At 44.9% G+C, this 24,548-nt stretch overlaps 1 protein-coding gene across 1 annotated transcript in view; it reads right to left on the bottom strand.

The window, feature by feature from the left end:
• Positions 1–24,548, bottom strand: part of LOC111967579 (teneurin-3-like) — a 229,472-nt gene that overhangs the window by 8,296 nt on the left and 196,628 nt on the right. The window contains exons 26-30 of the mRNA XM_070444793.1: positions 24,134–24,309; positions 16,235–16,470; positions 14,666–14,962; positions 12,371–13,982; positions 12,001–12,131 (exon numbers count right to left, since the gene is read on the bottom strand). Coding sequence (XP_070300894.1) covers positions 12,001–12,131; positions 12,371–13,982; positions 14,666–14,962; positions 16,235–16,470; positions 24,134–24,309 — 2,452 coding nt within the window. The remainder of the gene's footprint in view (positions 1–12,000; positions 12,132–12,370; positions 13,983–14,665; positions 14,963–16,234; positions 16,471–24,133; positions 24,310–24,548) is intronic.

Genomic DNA, 24,548 nt, shown 5'->3' with positions numbered 1-24,548 from the left:
CTGGACCAAATTGTTGCATTTTGGTGAGAGGGACTATGACATTATGACCGGCAGGTGGACTGTGCCATGACATCAGCACGTGAAACGAGTGGGAAAGACCAGGTCCTTTTAATCTCTATATGTTCAGAAACAACAACCCATCAGCAAAGTACATGAAGTGAGAGAATATGTGGCAGGTAGGATATTTATTAACTTTTATTTTACTTGGTCATATTTAATGTTGCACGTAGTGTATACATGTTATTCAAATGTGCTGTTTAAATGTTTACACATGCTTTGTTCATGCATGTATAACCAGCTTAATAATGATAACTAAGTCACAAAATACTTATATTATAAAACATGACCATATTTTTTTATGACATAACCATGCATTAAATATTTATATGACTCTGCCCTATTTGTCCGATGTAGATGTGAATAGCTGGCTAGTGACCTTTGGGTTCCATCTACATAACACCATTCTGGCTTCCAGTCCCAAAGTTGACCTGACCCACCCCTCCTATGAACTGAAGAAGAGCCAGCTTTGGGACGATCTACCGGTTAGTTTTCATATCTGACATTATTTCAAAATCTCAGTTATTGTCATGCTATTTGCGGTCCAATAATAGGTAAATGTATAGTAAACAGGGTGATCTAGAAGACCATAGTTGTTTGCTGGCTGAATATCAAGCACTTTGACAAAAGGCAAAATTCCGGGGTGAAAAGAAGCTCTAAAGTTTTCTATTAAATGTATATTTTGTTCTGTAGCCCCAACTTTTTAATTGGGAATGGTTTTAGCCATGCATCCCATTTAATTGGACAGCTTTTGCGTAGGAACGAGTACAAATTACATTCACATGTATTCTTTGATTATAGTTTTCCCAATTGCTAACAACACGATTGCTGAAACCACATCTCAGGTACACAAAACAGTTAGCCAATTTCCCTAAACCCCACAGACATCTTGCAAAATGTAACGCCGCAATCAAAATCATGTACTCCCTTCTCAAAAGGAAACTCTGCATACAAATGAGACACGCAAACAAATAAAATGAATCTAACTTAGTGACAACCCAGATCACACTAATGTGAATATTCAATACTGTATATTGTTGTGTATACTCAAACAAAAGGTTACACAAATGCAAACATTTTTGCTTTTAGATTTCAAACATGACTCATTTTAAACAGCATACTGTAAGACAAACATACAGTAAAAATGCAAAGTACAGTAAATATACACTACCGGTCCAATGTTCAGAACACCTACTCATTCAAGGGTTTTTCTTTTTTTTACTATTTTCTACATTGTAGAATAATAGTGAAACATCAAAACTATGAAAAAAACACATGGAATCATGTAGTAACAAAAAAGAGTTTGCAAAACTGTCATCAAGGCAAAGGGTGTGGCTATTTGAAGTATCTCAAATATAAAATTATATTTGTTGTTTAACACCTTGTTTGTTACTAAATGATTCAATGTGTGTTATTTCATAGTTTTGATATCTCACTTCTATTATTATACAATGTTAGAAAATAGTAAAAAATAAAGAAAACCGGAATGGTAGCGGTTCTAAAACTTTTACCGGTAGTGTATATCAAATCAAATCAAATTTTATTGGTCACATACACATATTTAGCAGAGGTTATTGCGGTGTAGTGAAATGCTTGTTTCCCAGCTCCAACAGTGCAGGGTAATAGTCTAGACTAACTATACATCCGAACATGAGACATACACAAGCGGTTACAAAGTACAGGAATGAGGAATCTAAGAAAATAACTATATATATTAGGAACGAGGCACAGGTGTCGAGCAGTGGTATTGACTAGAATACAGGTAGAATTAGAATACCTAGTATTTACACATATGAAATGAGTAATGCCAGGACTGTAAACAAGTAGAATAGGCTAGGTTCCATTATATCAAAGTGGATGGCCTAGTGATTCCATGTCTACAGTATGATAACGGCAGGCAGTCCTCTGAACGTGCTAGGTTCGAGCTAGAGTCGGCTGTGGGTGCCGGGCTCAGTGATGGTATTTGAACAGTCTGACTGGGCACTTGAGGGCCTCAGTCTCTCGGTCTAGGTTTGATGCACCCTGTACGACCTTCGCCATGTCTGGATAGCGTAGTGGGGGAACAGGCGTGGCTCGGTGTTGACATATCCATTGATTTTCTATAGGCCTTCATCTGTGCATGGGGATCAGGCATGTACTCTGGTGGTGTCCTTCAGACATGAGGCAGCAAGTGTGCCCCAGAGATGAGTTGCGGGCGAGACCAGCCACCAGAGCCCTCTGCCGCTTGTGGGCGTGCAGTTGCTGTACCAGGTGGTGATACAGCCCGACAGATGACTCTCGGCAGTGTGGCATCTTGTAAAGGTAGTTTAATGAGGATTCTTAGGAGGCCAGAGCCTAACATTGCTCTTCTTCCTGGGGTATGAAGGGTGCTTGCTGCGCCCTCTCCCCAACACCCTGTCTGTGTGGGTGCCCCCCCCCAAACCCCTCTTTTACCGCTGCTGCTACTTCTCCTGTGTTATCATATTTGGCAATAGTCACTGTTAGAGGTATACATTCATGTACATACTTACCTCAATTGGGCCACCAAACCAGTTGCAATCCCGCACCCAGATTGGCTAAGATATCGGGGCAATCTGACATATTTGTGTCCCGCCACCCGCCCGACCCACAACCCGGGCACCCCATCATTCTTAACGACGTACTGAGACTACTGTTCATCTATATGCATCGTTACCATAATCTACAGCTTTAAGACCAGCATTACATTCAACACCTCAATCAGAGGCACCTGACTCAAACCCTGGGCATAGTACTGCGTTGCCTAAGCTTCTTACACTGTTAAGCTACCTACTGTCATATAATGCCTGCGTCTTCAGATTCTACTGTTTATTTCTTTATCTTACCTATTGTTCACCTTAACATCTTTTTGTTGCCTGCGTATTGGTTAAGGCCTGTAAGTAAGTCATTCACTGTAAGGTCACCACAAATAAACTTGTGATTTGTATTTGAAACATCTCTGTTGACGAGACTTCGAACAGTTAAAAGCACTTAAAACAGAACTTGTGTTCATGGCGAGGACACCACAGACAGAGAGCCTCTGCTGCTCTAAAACAGAAAACATTGAGCAAAGCACGTCAAAGTTTGCAAACATCGGCACCTGGATGGGTCCTCACCAGCGCTACTGGCCTAAAATAGTTCTGTGACACGTCTGAGAGGTACCAAAGTTCGACTGTGTGTGGTACAGGAAACAGCTACGACCACGTTATTGTGCTGCGAGAGCAAAAATAGGCACGAGACAACAACAAGAACCACAGAAAGTAAATCAACAACAGACATGGCGTTTCGACAAAAATAAGTAACCTGCCTTCTGGAGTGGCCAGTTCAGAGTCCTCGATCCTCGAACCGATTGCAGCACTGCTGCCGTATGACCTTCAAGAGCAGAGTCCCACACCAGCGAATCCCAAGAATCATTGCGAACTGTAACAGTTTGTGAAGAGGAGAATTGGTCAAAATTCTTCCTGCCCGTTGTTGCTGAGGTCTGATCCTCGAACTACAGAATATAGTCGGTCTTGTTGAGGCGTTATTGCTGCCAAAGCAAGCGAGGGTCAATCCAGTGTACTTACGTATTGCAAAGATGTTCCCACCAATACTTTTCACTCCCCTTGCACTGTGAATTTACTCTAGTGATGTTCTACATACAAGTAACATGAGACTAATAACTTGTAGTGAGTGTTTGTTACGATTATTGCTTGTTGGACCCAGAATGAAGTCTACAGATTTTACTGACCATTCGTTGAGAAATCCAAGATTATCTTTCTTTTTAGCACTGGTAGTCATACCTGCTTTTCATCAGACTACATGTCTCGACATCTTGATGCATGGGGACAGAGATCTGGGATGCGGAAGATGAACTAGGCAGTACACAGGCACATTCTCCACTAGTCGTAGCTTTCGACAGAACAGGTGGATTCTCGCAGTTGGGCAGATGCTGAGACTGGGCTATCAGAGAGTGTGACCAAGTCAGCCACCTGCATGTGTGTGGACTGTGTGGGCCGGTGTAGCGCGGCCGGCAGCCTTGGCGAGGGTTAACACTTAAATGTCTTACTCACATTGGCCACAGGAGAATGAGAGCCACAGTCCTTGGGAAGCATGCCGCGTCAGTGGCACTGTGTGTATGCTCCCACAGTGCCGATTTAGCATGTAATCGTTGGTAGGAAAGAGACAAAACGCTGGGAGCATGACAAAGTGAATGATGCCGCGACAGTGCATGCAGCACTAACACCAACAACACTAAAACAATACACTAGTTTCACTTATATAACGGTGGGACGGAAACGGTACACACACAAACTGTTACGGACCTGCTGCTGTCCCAACAGCACGTACCCAACAATCATTACCACTGCTACAAATGGCTATCAGCGAGCCTATGTACTGGCAAGATCGAAATCAGTTTCATTCAGCCCCACTTGTCTCCTTTTAGAAAAAACATAGTCAGACCTTCATGGACTACTGCTTAAACATAGGGTTTCTTAATGACAATGTTGAATATCGTAAACACATACGGCTAAGGGGGACGACAGAGTGGATACGCAGATCAATCCGTCAATTTCGATGAACGAGCATTTTGAACGAAGCAAGGACGAAGCCACGACGTAAAGTCTATCAACTTCATAACCTATTGTTTTGGCACTTTTATAGCGACATTCTAGGCTGAGGTTTGTCACGCCTGGCCTTAGTATTATTTGTTTTTCTTAATATTTATGTAGTTAGGCGGGTGTGCACATGGGTAGTGTGTGTACTTTGTCGGTGATTATAATGCGGTATAAGGGGCGTGTTGTTTAGTGTATGGGTTGTGTTGAGTTGTCACTAGTGTCTAGCGTATGTCTATGGTGAGTTGTAGGTGTTTAGAAAAGTCCTGATATGGTCGCTCTGCCATTTGGTTCTCATCAGAGACAGCTTGGTTATTTGTTTGTCTCTTGATTTGAGCCATATTTAAGGTAGCCCATAGGCTTTAGGTGTGTTGTGGGTAATTGTCGTTTAATGTCTTATACGTTAGTCCAGGCTTGCTGTATGCACTTTCATTTGGTTTAGCTTCACGATTCGGGTTGTTGTTTTGGTTTGCTTAAGTGTTCACGTTTTCGTGTTTGTTCTTCTATCAAAAAAGAGATGGTTATTTTTTCACATGCTGCGTGTTGGTCGTCTCTCCTCCACACATCGTGACAGAAGTACCCACAAAACAAGGATCAAGAGCCGTGATTATCAAGTGGCACACAGGAGCAAGGAACAAAGGATTCATGGACATGGCGAGGAGATTTTGGATGGGAAAGGGACTGGCCCACAACCGGGAGAATCGCTCCTTCGGTGAAGAGGCTGGCGGCAGCTAAAGCCGAAGAGAGGCGAATATGACGGAGGCACACGGAGCAAGGCTGGAAGCCCGCAAGTACAACCAAAAATGTATTGGGTGGGGGCTTAGAGTAGTGGGCCGAGGCAGGTAGGAGCTGCCGCCACTTCAGGCTAACCGGGAGAGCGAGTACGGGCGGACACCGTGTTACGCAGTAGAGCCGCACGGTGCTGCCTGTACGTGTTCATAGCCCGGTGCGGGTTATTCACCTCCCCGCACTTGGTTTAGGGCGTAGATTGGGCCATGAGCCAGGTGCCAATAAGCCGGCTCAACGCGTCTGGTCTCCAGTGCGTCTCCTCGGGCCGCTTACATGGCACAGCTTACGCATGGTGTCCCGGTTCGCCTACATAGCCCGGTGCGGGTTATTCCCCTCCCCGCACCTCCCGCACGTGGTACCAGTTCCGTACCACCAGTGCCGGCATCCACGCACTAGCGGCCTAATGTGCGTATCCAGGGTCCCAGTATGCCCTGTTCCTTCTCCCCGCACTAGGCCTTGAGATGCGTGTCTCCACCCGGTACACCAGTTCCGGCACCACGCACCAGGCCTACAGTGGCGCCTCATCCGGCCAGAAGGCATCGTCTCCCCAGCGCCATCGCAGCCATTCCGTCTGCCAGCGCGCTTGAGCCAAGTCGTCTGCCAGAAACGCCGCTGAGCCATCCGTCTGCCCAGCGCCGTCTGGCCATCCGTCTGCCCAGCGCCGGTCTGAGCCATCCGTCTGGTCCGAGCCATTTAGATGCGCCGCGTCTGTTCCCGAGCCGTTCAGAGCGTTCGTCAGTCAGAGCTGCTAGAGCATTCGTCAGACAGGATCTGCCCAGAGCCGCCAACAACAGATCTGCCAGAGCCGCCCAACCAGAAGATCTGCAGAGCCGCCAACCAGACAGGGATTCTGCCAGAAGCCGCCAAACCAGACAGGATCTGCCAGAGCGCCACCAGACAGGATTTCTGCCAGAGCCGCCAGCGAAGCCATGAGCCGTCCAGAGGCCGCCAGCAGCCATGAGCGTCCAGACCCGCCAGCAGCCATGAGCGTCCAGAGCCGCCAGGCCAGCCATGAGCGTCCAGAGCCGCAGCAGTCCATGAGCGATCCAGAGCCGTCAGCCTGCCATGAGCGTCCAGAGCCGTCAGGCCTGCCATGAGCGTCAGAGCCGTTCAGCCAAGCCATTGAGGGCGTCCAGAGCCGTCGCCGCCATGAGCGTCCAGAAGCCGTCCGCCAGCCTATGAGCGTCCAGAGCCGGCCGCCAGCCGATGGGCAGCCAGAGTCGCCCGCCAGCCATGGGCAGCCAGAGTCGCCGCCAGCCATGGGCAGCCAGGAGTCGCCCGCCAGCCATGAGCAGCCAGAAGTCGCCAGGCAGCCGGGCATCGGCTGAATCCGCCATCAGCCAGGATCTACCAGAGACACCGAAGGCGGATATTGACAATGCTGGAATGGGGGCCACGTCCCGCACCCGAGCCGCGCCATATTAGGCGCCCACCCCGGACCCTCCCTTTATACTGTCAGGTTTTGCGGCGGAAGGCCGCACCTTTGGGGCCCTGTACTGTCACGCCCTGGCCGTAGTATTATTTGTGTTCTTTATTATTTTATTAGGTCAGGGTGTTGACATCGGGTATGTGTGTCGTTTGGGTGATTTATCGAGTATTAGGGGCTTCTGGTGTAAGTGTATGGGTTTGTGGGTTGGGATCTATGTGGTCTAGGTATGTCTATGGTTGACAGGTGTAGGTGTTTAGAAAGTTATCGGTCGCCCTTGAGTTGGTTTCTCAATCGCAGAAGACAGCTGGTTATTGTTGTTCTCTGGATTGGGAGCCAAATTTAAGGTAGCCATCGCTGTTAGGTGCTTGTGCGGTCAATATGTCTATGTCTAGCAACGTTAGTGCTAGCCTTGTGTGTGCACTTTCGTTTTGTAGCTCATCAACGTCGTCTATGTGTGTTTTGTTTTGTGTAGTGTTGTGTTTCGTGTTTTTCCTTCTTCAAATAAAAAGAAGATGGCTTGTTTTTCACATAGCCTGCGTTTTGGTCCGTCTCTCCTCCACTATGATCGTGACAGGGTTGGATCTTACAATGTTTCGTCCCTGGACACACAAGTACAGACCGTAGGACAAATAAAGGGGCATATAAGCAGACAATAAAAGCTCTTACAAATATTCGATGATACCATTTTCTCTCTTAACAGTTTATAGCGGCTACATGTGCACCACCAAGTCAGAACAGTTAGGCAAAAATTAAGAGGAGTAAATAGATCAAATTATTATAGTGAGGCACATGGGCTACTAAGAGCTACTCACACAACAATACACTTAGCTATTACTTTCTTAGCTACAGTATACATATCTCCCTGCATATGGACTCACCTTGTTGTGCTGTGCTCACTGCAGGAAGGTGGTACGACGGTCCTTCGTGAGCAAATTTTGTCATCAAAGTCTGGCATTCTCTGGATTTATGGTGCTTTCAAACAACTCGAGGGCAGATTTACAATTCCGAGATGATGGGACCGTTCAAACGTAACTATTTTTTTTAACTGTCGGACTCGTTTATTCCTGACATCTCAACTGTCTTGAACTCACTGAAGTCAAGTTTTCGGAGTTCCGAGTTAACAGTTGTTTGAGTGCAGCCACAAGTAAATGCTTCGTTGACAGCATGCCAATGTTGAATGTTTATCATTTAAACTTGGAAAAGAGACCCGTAATCCCAGATGTTGAGACCACACTGTCGCTCCATATAATCACCCAAAACACACACATACCCCATGTCACACCCTGACCTAACTAAAATAATAAAGAAAACAAATAATACTAAGGCCAGGGCGTGACAAACCCTCCTCTGAATTCTCAAAAGTGCAAAACAAATAGTTATATTGACTAACTTTACGTCCGTCCTTGCTCGCTCAATGTCTTCATCGAAATTACGGATTGTCTCGTATCCACTTGTCGTCCCCTTATGCCGTAGTTTGTACATCTAAATTGTCATAAGAAACCCCATTTGTTTAAGCAAGTCAGCCATATCTGCTATGTTTTTTTAAAAGGCAGTAAATGAGGCTGAATGAACTGTTTCACTGCCAGACAAGGCTCCGCTGATAGCCAGGTGTAGCAGTGGTAAGATGTTGGGACTGCTGTTGGGACAGCAGCAGGCCTAACAGTTTGTGGGTACCGTTTGCCACCGTTATAGTGCAACTAGTGTATTGTTTAGTGTTGTGTTGTGTTGTGGCATGCATCCCACTTTTGCTGGCATGCATCCCACTTTTTTTTTTCCTACCAAGATTTACATGCTAAAATCGGCACTGAGGATAACACAGTGCCACTGACGCGGCAAGCTCCCAAGGACTGTTGGCTCTCATTCTCTGTGGCCAATGTGAGTAAGACATTTAAGTGTTAACCCTCGCAAGGCTGCCGGCCCAGACGGCATCCCTAGCCGCGTCCTCAGAGCATGCGCAGACCAGCTGGCTGGAGTGTTTACTGACATATTCAATCTCTCCCTATCCCAGTCTGCTGTCCCCACTTGCTTCAAGATGTCCACCATTGTTCCTGTCCCCAAGAAAGCAGGTAACTGAACTACAGTGGCAAGAAAAAGTATGTGAATCCTTTGGATTTCTGCATAAATTTGTCATAAAATTTGATATGATCTTCATCTAGGTCACAACAATAGACAATCACAGTCGGCTTAAACTAATAACACTCAAACAATTATTAGTTTTCATGTCTTTATTGAACACACTGTGTAAACATTCACAGTGCAGGGTGGAAAAAGTATGTGAACTTTTGCATTTAATAACTGGTTGACCCTCCTTTGGCAGCAATAACCTCAACCAAACGTTTTCTGTAGTTGAGGATCAGACCTGCACAACGGGCAGGAAGAATTTTGGACCATTCCTCTTCACAAACTGTTACAGTTCAGCAATATTCTTGGGATAGCTGGTGTGAACTGCTCTCTTGAGGTCATGCCACAGCATCTCAATCGGGTTGAGGTCAGGACTCTGACTGGGCCACTCCAGAAGGCGTATTTTATTTTGTCGAAGCCATTCTGTTGTTGATTTACTTCTGTGTTTTGGGTTGTTGTCCTGTGCCTTTTTTCTCTCCACACATAGTGTTGTGTGTTCCTTCCAAACAACTCAACTTTGGTTTCATCTGTCCACAGAATATTTTGCCAGTAGCGCTGTGGAACATCCAGGTGCATGTTTGCAAACTTCTGACGTGCTGCAATGTTTTTTTTAGACAGCAGAGGCTTCTTCTGTGGTGTCCTCCCATGAACACAATTCTTGTTAAGTGTTTTACGTATCGTAAGCTCGTCAACAGAGATGTTCAAATCAAATCAAAGTTTATTTGTGTAGACCTTACAGTGAAATGCTTACTTACAGGCTCTAACCAATAGAGCAAAAAAAGATGTTAGGTGAACAATAGGTAAGTAAAGAAATAAAACAGTAAAAAGACAGGCTATATACAGTAGCGAGGCTATAAAAGTAGTGAGGCTACATACAGACACCGGTTAGTCAGGCTGATTGAGGTAGTATGTACATGTAGATATGGTTAAAGTGACTATGCATATATGATGAACAGAGAGTATCAGTAGCGTAAAAGAGGGGTTGGCGGGTGGTGGGTGGCGGGTGGCGGGACACAATATGCAGATTGCCCGGTTAGCCAATGTGCGGGAGCACTGGTTGGTTGGCCCAATTGAGGTAGTATGTACATGAATGTATAGTTAAAGTGACTATGCAAATATGATAAACAGAGAGTAGCAGCAGCGTAAAAGAGGGGTTTGGGGGGGGGGGGCACCCACACAGACAGTGTGGTGAAGAGGGCGCAGCAGCACCTCTTCAACCCCAGGAGAATGAAGAAATTTGGCTTGGCCCCTAAGATCCTCATAAACTTTTACAGATGCACACTTGAGAGCATTCTGTCGGGCTGTATCACCACCTGGTACAGCAACTGCACCGCCCACAACGGCAGGGCTCTCCAGAGGTTGGTGGGTCTGCCCAACTCATCTCCTGGGGCACACTGCCTGCCCTCAAGGACACCTACAGTACAGCACCCAATGTCACAGGAAGGCCTAATAGAAAATCAAGGATATCAACCACCCGAGCCACGTCCTGTTCACCCCACTACCATCCAGAAGGCGAGGTCAGTACAGGTGCATCAAACCTAGGACCGAGAGACTGAGGCCTCAAGGCCATCAGACTGTTAAATAGCCATCACTAGCCGGCTACCACCCGATTACTCAACCCTGCACCTTAGAGGCTGCTGCCTTATATACTTAGACATGGAATCACTGGTCACTTTAATAATGGAACACTAGTCACTTTAATGTTTACATACTGCTTTACTCATTTCATATGTGTAAATACTGTATTCTATTCTACTGTATTTTAGTCAATACCACGCCGACATTGCTCGTCCTAATATTTATATATTTCTTAATTCCATTCTTTTACTTTTAGATTTGTGTATATTTTTGTTAATTGTTAGATATTACTGCACTGTTGGAGCTGGGAACACAAGCATTTCACTACACCCGCAATAACCTCTGCTAAATATGTGTATGTGACCAATAAAATTTGATTTGATTTGATATACACTACCGGTCAAAAGTTTTAGAACGCCTACTCATTCCAGGGTTTTTCTTTATTTTTACTATTTTCTACATTGTATAATAATAGTGAAGATATCAAAACTATGAAATAACACACATTGAATCATTTAGTAACCAAAAAGGTGTTAAACAAAACAAAATATATTTTATATTTGAGATACTTCAAATAGCCACCCTTTGCCTTGATGACAGTTTTGCAAACTCTTTTTTGGTTACTACATGATTCCATGTGTTTTTTTCATAGTTTTGATGTATTCACTATTATTCTACAATGTAGAAAATAGTAAAAATAAAGAAAAACCCTTGAATGAGTAGGTGTTCTGAAACATTGGACCGGTAGTGTATATTTACTGTACTTTTGCATTTTTACTGTATGTGTGCTTACAGTATGCTGTTTAAAATGAGTCATGTTGAAATCTAAAGCAAAAATGTTTGCATTTGTGTAACTTTCTTGTTTGAGTATACACAAACAATATACAGTATTGAATATGTCACATTAGTGTGATCTGGGTTGTCACTAAGTTAGATTCATTTTATTTGTTTGCGTGTCTCATTTGTATGCAGAGTTTCCTTTTGAGAAGGGAGTACATGATTTTGATTGCGGCGTTACATTTTGCAAGATGTCTGTGGGGTTTAGGGAAATTGGCTAACTGTTTTGTGTACCTGAGATGTGGTTTCAGCAATCGTGTGTTAGCAATTGGGAAAAACTATAATCAAAGAATACATGTGAATGTAATTTGTACTCGTTCCTACGCAAAAGCTGTCCAATTAAATGGGATGCTATGGGCTAAATAACATTCCAATTAAAAAGTTGGGGCTACAGAACAAAATATACATTTAATAGAAAACTTTAGAGCTTCTTTTCACCCCGGAATTTTGCCTTTTTGTCAAAGTGCTTGATATTCAGCCAGCAAACAACTATGGTCTTCTAGATCACCCTGTTTACTATACATTTACCTATTATATGGACCGCAAATAGCATGACAATAACTGAGATTTTGAAATAATGTCAGATATGAAACTAACCGGTAGATCGTCCCAAAGCTGGCTCTTCTTCAGTTCATAGGAGGGGTGGGTCAGGTCCAACTTTGGGACTGGGAAGCCAGGAATGGTGTTATGTAGATGGAACCCAAAGGTCACTAGCCAGCTATTCACATCTACATCGGACAAATAAGGGCAGAGTCATAATAAATATTTAATGGCATGGTTATGTCATAAAAAATATGGTCATGTTTTATAATATAAGTATTTTGTGACTTAGTTATCATTATTAAGCTGGTTATACATGCATGAACAAAGCATGTGTAAACATTTAAACAGCACATTTGAATAACATGTATACACTACGTGCACATTAAATATGACCAAGTAAAATAAAAGTTAATAAATATCCTACCTGCCACATATTCTCTCACTTCATGTACTTTGCTGATGGGGTTGTTGTTTCTGAACATATAGAGATTAAAAGGACCTGGCTCTTTCCCCACTCGTTTCCACGTGCTGATGTCAGGCACAGTCCACCTGCCGGTCATAATGTCATAGTCCCTCTCACCAAAATGCAACAATTTGGTCAGCGGATCATAGAGTCCCCCGTGGAACCCCAGCACCAGTTGAAAGTCTGGGTTGGAGTCAAAGTAGATCTCTCCGTACGCTGTGTACTGGACCTGCTTGATCAGGAGGCCGTTGCTGGTGAATACGGCAAGAGGCGTGCCGGTGTTGTCACAGGCGATGTAGTACTCCTCTCCGCTGCTGATCTCCTGGGCAAACAGGTGGCCCTGCAGGTCATAGTAGAGTGAGGTGATCTCCGAGCTGGAGTGATTGTAGACGTGGGTGATTCTGCTGGGGTAGCTCAGGTCTGCGTAGAAGTATTGCAGGTGCTGTCCCAGACTGGCCTTGGTGGACACCCTTCGGCCCAGGCCGTCGTAGCGGTACTGGATGATCCAGCCGTTACTCTTGCTATAGACGCGCGCCAGGAGGCCTTTGGAGTTGTACTCAAAGATCTCAGAACCTCGCTGGCGGAGGAAGCCATCCTCGTCCATGCGGTACTGTATGTCTCCCAGGCGGGTGATGCGGTCGCGGAGGTCGTAGCGCAGGGGGAGCAGGCGGGCACCGTTACCTGGGTTCAGTAGGTGGAGGTTGCCATTCAGGTCGTAGGTGTAGCGCCACATGACCTTGTCATTGAGGTAGACTGTCTGGAGCTGGCCATCCACGTCATACTCGTAGCCGTACTTGGTGGTGTTGGCAAACGGTCCGATCTTGATCTCCCTCTTGGTACATCGCCCCGCGTCGTCGTACTGGAAAGTGATCCAGTACATGAGGGATCGGAAGATCTCGTACTGAATCTCCTTGATCCGTCCGTGTGCGTCAAAGTGCTTTGTGTAGGTCATAACAGCCGTGGAAATGATCTGGTTGATGTCATAGTAGATGACGCCGAACTTGCCAAACTGCTCGACTTTGCCGGATATGTCATCGAACTGGTAGAGGTCGATGGGCAGTGGGGTCTCATTGATGACACCCTGCACGCTAGTAATGCGCAGGCTGCTGTCGTAGGTGTAGTCGAAGCGGGCGTTGACCATGCCGTCCTCGCTGAAGCGGAAGATCTGCCGGTCCACCAAGGGGCCCACTTGACGATAGCGGATCGAACATATAAAGCCCTCGCTCTGCAGGTTGACCGTCTTTAGCACGCCCGCCATCTCGTCATAGGTGAAGCTGACCCGCGTGATGTCATACAGGACTTCGGCTAGCTTGTTCTGTCGCCGATACTTGTAGAGGACCTGGCGGCCCGTGCCCAAGTGCGCCACTCGCTGGAGGAGGCCGTCCTCGCTGTAGTCCACAGCGACAGAGGCATTGCTGTCGGGTGGGTGAAAGAGGTTGCGGTAGTAGCCCACCGAGCGGACCGTCTGCATGGTGTAGCGTGCCACACTGGGCATGGTGACTGCAGATAGCCGATCCTGGGAGTCAAAGTCGAAGATGTACTGACGCTGGCTGTGGAGCAGGAGCACCATCGACTAGAGGAAAGATGCGGTAAGGGAGAACACAATTCTTTACAGCTCTTTAAATATTCATTTTTATACGGTCCACAAAAGCTATGTTTTATGAATACAAATAATTATATATACACCACCAGCTCACTAAATAGCCTAAACAATTGCGTCAGACATTCACACGTTTATTTCTGGCTCCTAAAATTCTTGCAGACATAGAGTTAATTAATATGCACTTTGGATGCTAGAATTGCTTTCAGTGGGCTGCCACCCTTCCTGTGAAAATGCCATGCCCAGTCAACCGTTTTCACACTGCGGTTCCTTGAGTTACCAAGGCTTTCAGTGTGCCCCATGTTTCTCTGTTGACACGGCCTATCCCAGTCACGCAATGAGCTCAAGAAGGGCGAGGAAATCTCTGCATGGTTTTGCATGGGGAAAGGTCCTTGTAACTGAGTCCTGCAGTAAGTTATCTCACTTATTTTAAGTTCTGCGAGAAGTTAACATAATGAGCAGCTCTAATGTGGGCAAGTACATTATGTGTGACTGTGTGTGTGTGAGATTTAAAAGTTCTGCTTCAGCAAGGTGTGTGTGTGGCCTCGATTTCAATATTCAATTACTTTTATCATCAAAAGTACTCCATTTTTGTTTGTGCATTGATCGACCAGTGGAGAAACCAAAGCATTTTATAGAGTCGCTTCAACCCTCACCTTGTCAAGATAGGTGTAACTCCACCTCTTCCCGTCAGCAAACACTCTGGACACGAGGCGTCCCTGACTGTCATACTCCAACCGCTCCGTAGTCGGCCCCCTCTGGAGGGCATTGATCTGCCCATTGCTGCTCAGGCTGACGTTCACGGGCAGCAGCTTACTGCTGGGCACCCACAGCACGGGGTGGCCAGTGCCGTCATAGATAATCTTCAGCAGGAACTTCCTGTGGTCGTCATATATCTTCTCCGTCCTCAGCGTACGGTCGTAATCAACCGACAGAATGTTCCGGCCGTTCACCTGTTAGTTGGCAATATGTGTATTGGATCAAAGGCCAGACAAAACAAAAACAAACAGACAATGAAGCTTTTAAGTCAGTCATAGAGAGGGCACTTATAGTTCTGTCTGGACGACTGTTAAAGTGGCATTTAGTGTGATTGCCGCTCTTTGGCATTCAGTGTGAGGAGATTAACAGCTCCTTCAAAGGCTTCATTAAACTCTGGCATTTGCTCAGCAAGTCTTAAATCCCACCCTCCTCCCTCCTTAAATTTAATGGGGACAAAATTGCTGTTAACCCTTTAGGATTGGCTTATATGGATAGGTGACATTTCACATTTTTCTTACAGAAGAAATGAATAACCTTAGTAACAATTGAAAGGGAACAGTTTGGCAATTATCTGAAAATTATTCGACCAAAGCTGACACAAGACTGAATCCAAACATTACACTGTTGATTTTATTGTGCAAAATAACTATTCAACTATAAGGTGCTTTTTGAGCACTCCTAGCTGTGTCGTTGAGGAACTAGAGCAAGTACACTTGTAGTTTTGTTTGGAACAAAACCCTGCATCCCCGCCATCACACAATTACTGTTGCTGTTTTCGGAAATCCCAAAAGGGTCCATTATAAATCGCAATCTAGGTCAGTTGGGCTTCATTTGAGTTATAAAATACGATATTGAAGTGTTAAGCTTGCAATTCAGGGAAATGGATCATCATTTTGGTGAGCATAGAAAGGAATGCCTTCAGGCACGTGTGTCGCTGCAAATTTTCTTCACAATAGACAAACAGCCTCATTCTGTTCAGAACAACCTAGGGTATGACAACATGTCATCCCGTAACTGTACAACAAACATAGTGATCATGAACGTCAACACTGTTCATGACATGAGATTTATGATATGGAAATGTTGAGTGCACATTTGGACAGGTGTTTAGCTTGAATGTATGACATCAAAGCGGTACTTATTATAATCCTTAAAGTCTCATATTTCAAAATATGTAGAGTCCTCTTAATTTACAGAATTTCCCTCACTCAGACAACAAAACATTAGCAAAAGTTGCCCAAATAAGCGGACGGGTTGGGAGCAACTTCTTGTCGCGTGTGCTGCTCAGGTTCAGAAGGGCTGTCAGTCAAAACCCATACAGTGCTGTGAAGCACAGAGTCAGAGCTCTGATGTCATGTATAGCATGTTACTGTACAGCCACTGCGGTTCCAATTTAGGAATTTATCAGTGACCAAATCTTGTCTTGCTAATAAGTGAAACTGTCTGAATAAAACAGTGAAACTCACCCTTAGCTTGCGCCCAAAAACGATGACTTTGCCCCTGGCCTGCTCCTTGCGGAAGCGCCACTCAACCAGATTCTGCCCACTCTCCCCTGGCAAACTCATGTTGCGCCGTGCCACTGTGGGGTTGGCAGTGCCCGCCAGGATGTGGGGCTCAGTCTGGTAGTGGGTGTCCATTCCGTTGGCATAGGTGATTCTCAGAGAGTTATCATAGCCCACCTGATAACTGCTTCTACATTGATCTGAAAATATAAAAAGACAGGGTCATAATTGATAACATTGTACAGTGTTGTGATTATAAATTATTGTTGTGGATACTAAGGGAAATCTTGCCTATGTCATGTTAGATAACAATAACACTACCTTCCAATAGAAAAACAGATGAACATTAGAAAAGGACTATAGAACTACAATAAATTGAACAATTCACTAAATAGCTTGTAACACAATACAAAAAGTTACGATACAAGGTTTCTGCTCACCCCACACACTGAAGGAGTAATAATTTACACTGTCTTCTGTAAACCCGCTCACCCATAATGATACATGACTTAAGCTTACTCAACATTGCTCTGAGACCCCAGCAACAATGACAAAAAAGCACCTTCAAAAAGGCAGCCTGAACTGTTTGTGTATCAGCAAGACTGAGAGGAGGAGATGTGTGAGTTAAGGCTTCAGCATGCTTCAGTTCGGCTGGCAGCTAGTCGAAGTCGGTTAGGTGAACCAAACGAGTGTGCTTGCATACTCCCTTGAAAGACCTTTGCTTGAAAAATTTGCTAAAAGCGGCAAGAGTACCGTTTGTCCATTTTGAGACGCGTAGCCAGTATTCACTTCCTCAAAATAGACAGAATTCATCAAATAAAATCACATTTTATTGGTCACAAACACATATTTAGCAGATGTTATTGCGGGTGTAGCGAAATGCTTGTGTTCCTAGCTCCAACAGTGCAGTAGTATCTAACAATTCACAACAATACACAAATCTAAAAGTAAAACAATGTAATTAAGAAATATATAACTATTAGGACAGGCAACGTTGGAGTGGCATTGACTAAATACAGTAGAATAGAATACTGTATATTAACTCAGAAAAAAAAGTCTCTCACTGTCAACTGCGTTTATTTTCAGCAAACAACATTTGTAAATATTTGTATGAACATAAGATTCAACAACTAAGACATAAACTGAACAAGTTCCACAGACATGTGACTAACAGAAATGGAATAATGAGTCCCTGAACAAAATCAAAAGGGGGGTGTCAAAATCAAAAGTAACAGTCAGTATCTGGTGTGGCCACCAGCTGCATTAAGTACTGCAATGCATCTCCTCCTCATGGACTGCACCAGATTTTCCAGTTCTTGCTGTGAGATGTTACCCCACTCTTCCACCAAGGCACCTGCAAGTTCCCGGACATTTCTGGGGGGAATGGCCCAAGCCCAAGCCCTCCGATCCAACCGGTCCCAGGCGTGCTCTATGGGATAGAGATCCGGGCTCATTGCGGTCCGGGCTCTTCGCTCTTCACTGACATTCCTGTCTTGCACGAAATCACGCACAGAACGAGCAGTATGGCTTGTGGCATTGTTATGCTGGAGGGTCATGTCAGGATGAGCCTGCAGGAAGGGTACCACATGAGGGAGGAGGATGTCTTCCCTGTAATGCACAGCGTTGAGAATGCCTGCAATGACAACAAGCTCAGTCCGATGATGCTGTGACACACCGCCCCAGACCATGACAGACCCTCCACCTCCAAATCGATCGCGCTCCAGAGTACAGGCCTTGGTGTAAAGCTCATTCCTTCACTGATAAATGTGAATCCCACCATCACCCCTGGTGAGACAAAACCGTGACTCGTCACTGAAGAGCACTTTTTGCCAGTCCTGTCTGGTCCAGCGACGGTGGGTTTGTGCCCATAGGCGACATGGTTGCCGCTGATGTCTGGTGAGGACCTGCCTTACAACAAGCCTACAAGCCCAGCCTCTCTCAGCCTATTGCGGACAGTCTGAGCACTTGATGGAGGGATTGTGCTTTCCTGGTGTAACTGGGGCAGTTGTTGTTGCCATCCTGTACCTGTCCCGCAGGTGTGATGTTCGGATGTACCGATCCTGTGCAGGTGTTGTTACACGTGGTCTGCCACTGCAAGGACGATCAGCTGTCCGTCCTGTCGCCTGTAGGACGGACAGCTTAGGCGTCTCACAGTACGGACATTGCAATTTATTGCCCTGGCCACATCTGCAGTCCTCATGCCTCCTTGCAGCATGCCTAAGGCACATTCACACAGATGAGCAGGGACCCTGGGCATCTTTCTTTTGGTGTTTTTCAGAGTCAGTAGAAAGGCCTCTTTAGTGTCCTAAGTTTTCATAACTGTGACCTTAATTGCCTACCATCTGTAAGCTGTTAGGGTCTTAACGACCGTTCCACATGTGCATGTTCATTAATTGTTTATGGTTCATTGAACAAGCATGGGAAACAGTGTTTAAACCCTGTACAAGAATATCTGTGAAGTTATTTGGATTTTTATGAATTATCTTTTAAAGACAGGGTCCTGAAAAAGGGATTTTTTTTTTTTGTTGCTGAGTTTACATATGAGATGACTAAAGCAGTATGTAAACATTATTAAAGTGACTAGTGTTCCATTATTAAAGTGGACAGTGATTCCATGTCTATGTATACAGATAGGGCAGCAGCCTCTAAGGTGCAGAGTTGAGTTGCCGGGTGGTAGCCTGCTAGTAATGCCTATTTAACAGTCTGATGGCCTTGAGATAGAAGCTGTTTTTCAGTTTCTCGGTCCCAGGTTTGATGCACCTGTACTGACCTCGCTTTCTGGATGTTAGTGGGGTGAACAGGACGTATGGCTCGGGTGGTTGATGTCCTTGGCGATCTTGTTGGCCTTCCTGTGACATTGGGTGCTGTAGGTGTCATGGAGGCCAGGTAGTTTGCCACCGGTGATGTGTTGGGCAGACCGCACCACCCTCTGGAGAGCCCCATGGTTGCGGCGGTGGAGTTGCCGTACCAGGCGGCAATACAGCTCGACAGCATACTCTCCATTGTGCATCTGCAACTGTTTCTGAGGGTCTTAGGGTCCAAGCCAAATTTCTTCCGCCTTCTGAGGTTGAAGAGGCACTGTTGAGCTTTCTTCACCACACTGTCTGTGTGGGTGGACCATTTCAGATTGTCAGTGATATGTACTCCGAGGAACTTGAAGCTTTCCACTTTCTCCAATGCAGTCCCGTCGAGCTCCTTTCTTTTGTTGACCTTGAGGGAGAGGTTATTTTCCTGTCACCACTCCGCCAGGGCCCTCACCTCCTCCCTGTATGCTGTCTCGTCATTGTTGGTAATCAAACCTACTACTGTTGCGTAGTCTGCAAACTTGATCATTGAGTTGGAGGCGTGCGTGGCCATGCAGTCATGGGTGAACAGGGAGTACAGGAGGGGGCTGAGCACGCACCCTTGTGGGGCCCCTGTGTTGAGGATCAGCGAAGTGGAGGTGATGTTTCCTACGTCAAGAAATCCAGGACTCAGTTGCACAGGGCGGGGTTCAGAAGCAGGGCCCAGAGCTTAATGATGAGCTTGGAAAATACTATGGTGTTGAAGGCTGAGCTATGGTCAATGAAAAGCATTCTGATGTACAGTTGAAGTCAGAAGTTTACATACACCTCACCCAAATACATTTAAACTCCGTTTTTCACAATTCCTGGCATTTAATACTAGTAAAGAATTCCTGTCTTAGGTCAGTTAGGATCACCACTTTATTATAAGAATGTGAAACGTCAGAATAATACTTTTCTATACGATTGAGGTCAGGGCTTTGTGATGGCCTCTCCAATACCTTGACTTTGTTGTCCTTAAGCCATAACTCTGGAAGTATGCTTGGGGTCACTGTCCATTTGGAAGACCAATTTGCGACCAAGCTTTAACTTCCTGACTGATGTCTTGAGATGTTGCTTCAATATATCAACATCATTTTTCGTCCTCATGATGCCATCTATTTTGTGAAGTGCACCAGTCCCTCCTGCAGCAAAGCACCCCCACAACATGATGCTGCCACCCCCGTGCTTCACGGTTGGGATGCTGTTCTTCGGCTTGCAAGCCTCCCCCCTTTTTCCTCCAAACATAACGATGTTCATTATGGCCAAACAGTTATATTTTTGTTTCATCAGACTAGACGACATTTCTCCAAAAAGTACGATCTTTGTCCCCATGTGCAGTTGCAACCCGTAGTCTGGCCTTTTTATGGCAGTTTTGGAGCAGTGGCTTCTTCCTTGCTGAGAGGCCTTTCAGGTTATGTCGATATAGGCCTCGTTTTACTGTGGATATAGATACTTTTGTACCTGTTTCCTCCAGCATCTTCACAAGGTCTTTGCTGTTGTTCTGGGAATGATTTGCACTTCTCTAGGAGACAGAACGCGTCTCCTTCCTGAGCTGTATGACGGCTGCGTGGTCTTATGGTGTTATACTTGCGTACTATTGTTTGTACAGATGAACGTGGTACCTTCAGGCGTTTGGAAATTGCTCCTAAGGATGAAACATACGTGTGGAGGTCTTGGCTGATTTTACATTTTTTCACCATGATGTCAAGCACAGAGGCACTGAGTTTGAAGGTAGGCCTTGAAATACATCCACAGGCACACCTCCAATTGACTCAATGTATGTAAATTAGCCTATCAGAAGCTTCTAAAGCCATGACATCATTTTCTGGAATTTTCCAAGCTGTTTAAAGGCACATTCAACTTTAGTGTATGTAAACTTCTGACCCACTGGAATTGTGATACAGTGAATTATATGTGAAATAATCTGTCTGTTAACAATTTTGGGGAAAATGACTTGTGTCATGCACAAAGTAGATATCCTAACCGACTTGCCAAAACTATAGTTTGTTAACAAGACATTTGAGGAGTGGTTGAAAAACGAGTTTTAATGACTCCAATCTAAGTTAATGTAAACTTCCGACTTAACCTGTAGGTATTCCTGTTTTCCAGAAATCTAGCATTACTTTTGACGTTTTTGTAGAAGAAATCTTAGTCGAGCAATTTTACATCTAACTAATGCTTGGTGCAGTATTCCTCAATGAAACAATGTGCAAAAAAATGAGTCGTCTCTTGTTGAACGACGACAAAGACTTTATTGAAGAATCCCTACTGTTGACCAATGACCGACACTGGGGCGTAGACTTCGGCTTGCCTCCAGAAAAATGTAGTGTGCCTGAACAGCTGAAAAACCCTCACTGTAGTCCAAAACGAAAAAAAACTGCACAAAATGTTGTCATAAGATACAGTATGCACCAGTGGAGGCTCCTCAGAGGACGAATGGGACTACCATCCTGTCCTCCTCTGGGTACATTGACTTCAATACAAAACCTAGGAGGCTCATGGTTCTCACCCCCTTCCATAGACTAACACAGTAATCATGACCGGAGGACATCCTCCAATCTATCAGAGCTCTTGCAGGATGAACTGACATGTTGTCCACCCAATCAAAGAATCAGAGAATGAATCTAGTAACGTAAACTAACTCACTTTTGTACATCACGCTGGTCTGTACAATTGACATAATTTTAGCGCACAAAAAGCATAATACTTCCAGATCAACTGTAATATCAATACCATTGTAAAGCACAATTTCTCCCCTTTCCAACAAAATCAATGACAAGTCCTTCATGATGCCCATCTCTGCATGACTCAAGAAGGCAATGATCTTTTTAAAAACGGCGGGTGGGGAAGCGAAACCTATTGCGTGATAATGAGAAGGAGAGATGTCGTGTGGGGAAACTCGATCTGTCCAACTTATCAACTTATCGCCTCTAAAATGTAAATAAAACACTATAAAGAGTTTATATAATATGTCATTACATACCTATTTGAAGGTTTGTGTCGAATTTGTGTCGCACCTCAGTACCTCCAGGCTCTGATCAGGCCCTACACCCAAACAAGGGCACTGCGTTCATCCACCTCTGGCCTGCTCGCCTCCCTACCACTGAGGAAGTACAGTTCCCGCTCAGCCCAGTCAAAACTGTTCGCTGCTCTGGCCCCCCAATGGTGGAACAAACTCCCTCACGACGCCAGGACAGCGGAGTCAATCACCACCTTCCGGAGACACCTGAAACCCCACCTCTTTAAGGAATACCTAGGATAGGATAAAGTAATCCTTCTCACCCCCCCCCCCCTTAAAAGATTTAGATGCACTATTGTAAAGTGGCTGTTCCACTGGATGTCATAAGGTGAATGCACCAATTTGTAAGTCGCTCTGGATAAGAGCGTCTGCTAAATGACTTAAATGTAATGTAAATGAATTTGAATCGGGTTTTTAGGGCGGTGCTAAAGTGATCTTCAGAAGTAAACAGCAGCTTTTGAGTCATGATAGCTTGCAGTGATGACGCAAAAAATGACTAGGTATCCCCCCTTACCCCATCCCTGTCCCTTTCTTGTTTTTAAATGGTGAGAGAAGTGCTACACCTGGTGGAGAGAGGCTGTAAGACAGAATTAGTTGCTTTATGCGTGCTGTACGTTACGCCATGACATGTCACGATGTAACGAACAGCGTCGGAGGGGTCGGTTTTTTCAACTTTTCTCCAATACAATAGAGCCATTACCACCAATACTATAGAGCCATTACCATGTCAATCAACGCGTGAATAGAAACGTAGTTCACACCCCAGATTTTGATGTCAACACAGTCGCTACAGTCCCATTAGTTTTCTTTGCAGCCTCGTTTGAATGTCACGGTGCGCACATTTGTACGGAATGGGGTTAGCGTACGTTACTGAAAGCATAAGCTACAGCTAGCTAGCACTGCAGTGCATAAAATGTGGTGAGTAGCTGACTGAAAGAGAGAGAGAAAGACAATAGTTGAACAGTTTTGAACAAATTATTTTCTTAAAAAATTTGAAAGCAGCAAGTGAGAGAGAGCTAGCTATATTTCATTGTATTTTTTCCCCACTTACTTAGCTAGCGAATGCAGCTAGATAGTTTAGCATACTCAAACACCCAGCTCAAACAGAGAGGGATAGCTGGCTTTGGCTATTCAACACTGGAACTCTTCCAAGTCAAGGTAAGCTTTTGGTTTTACTAATTTATTGCCACCGGGGCCCACCGGTGTAACTGCTAAACTGCTTGCTGTACACTGTACTGAATGAATGTAGCAGGTTTAGTAACGCGTTAGTCCTAGTAGCTATGTAGGCTGTGTGTATCGGTTAGCTGTTATGGAATGAAGGTTTGGCTTGGAAAGGTTTTATCGCCTAGTCACAGACAGCTGTTGTGATGTGCACTGAAGTCCACAAGCTAAGGGAAAATGTGAGAGGAGGAGAGCGCATAGATGCAAGAAGGAGTTATACAACGAGCAAAGTGATCATGTTGTTTTTATGTGGCTGCTATGAAAGTGAACTGTGTTTGCGGATGATCAGGGGTGTATTCATTCTGCCAATTCTACTGATAAACATTTCTTAACTGATAGCAAACGGAACGAAACGGTGATAAACATACCTGAATTTGTCCAATAGAAACTCTGGTTTGCAACTGTCTGGACTAATGATTACACCCTAGATAAGCTAGATGCAGGCAAAAGTGTGCAAGGCAGTATCAAATGTGTCACTGTCTGTCACCTTGGTTACTTACATTTTTCTCTCGACCTGTGCACCTACGTTGTAAACTTTTAATCGTAGGCTAGGTTGTTGCAATCTCATGGTGGGTATAGGGACAATTAGAGTATCATGTATTAGCCTAAACCTATCGATGTTACATTGAGCTGGGTGAATGGAATATGAATGACAGTCATCCAATATGCTGTAATACAAATAATGCCATGCTCATAAAAACAACATTGTCCTCACTAATCTTAAACGGCATCGACCGCCACTGAAATGCACAAACTCTACCAAACTGTTTCGGCTGAGAAGAATGGGGACGCCATTACCCTGAGCCAGTGTATAGAAGGCACGGATGGTGGAGGTATTGGTGGTAATACTAATTTCCTCTTCAGTCAAGGAGCTCTCAATGTCCACAGTCAAGGCCCTGTAGATTTCGGTGTACAGGTTTTTCACTGTTCCCGTGGGGAATGTCACGTTCATTATCCTGCCTTCGCTGTCATACCTGAGAGATAGAGGGAGAAGTTTATGTAAAGGTGATCATTGTGATTCATGAATTCTTGCATCGATGCATGGTGTCATTTTGTCGAGAGTATCTAGGCAACAACATCACACACAGTCACCACACGGTCTCTTTTCACGTAATTTAGTAGAATAACCTTTAAAAGGATCAACATTTGACATTGTAGGCAAACTTCAGAGTGTGTGTCAATATGAAGGAAGTCACTGACTGCCACCAAATTA

This window comes from Salvelinus sp. IW2-2015, linkage group LG8 (assembly GCF_002910315.2).
Source record: "Salvelinus sp. IW2-2015 linkage group LG8, ASM291031v2, whole genome shotgun sequence".
NCBI lineage: Eukaryota > Metazoa > Chordata > Actinopteri > Salmoniformes > Salmonidae > Salvelinus > Salvelinus sp. IW2-2015.
Note: the sequence above shows the minus strand (reverse complement) of the source record. Positions and strands in the feature narration are given on the sequence as shown.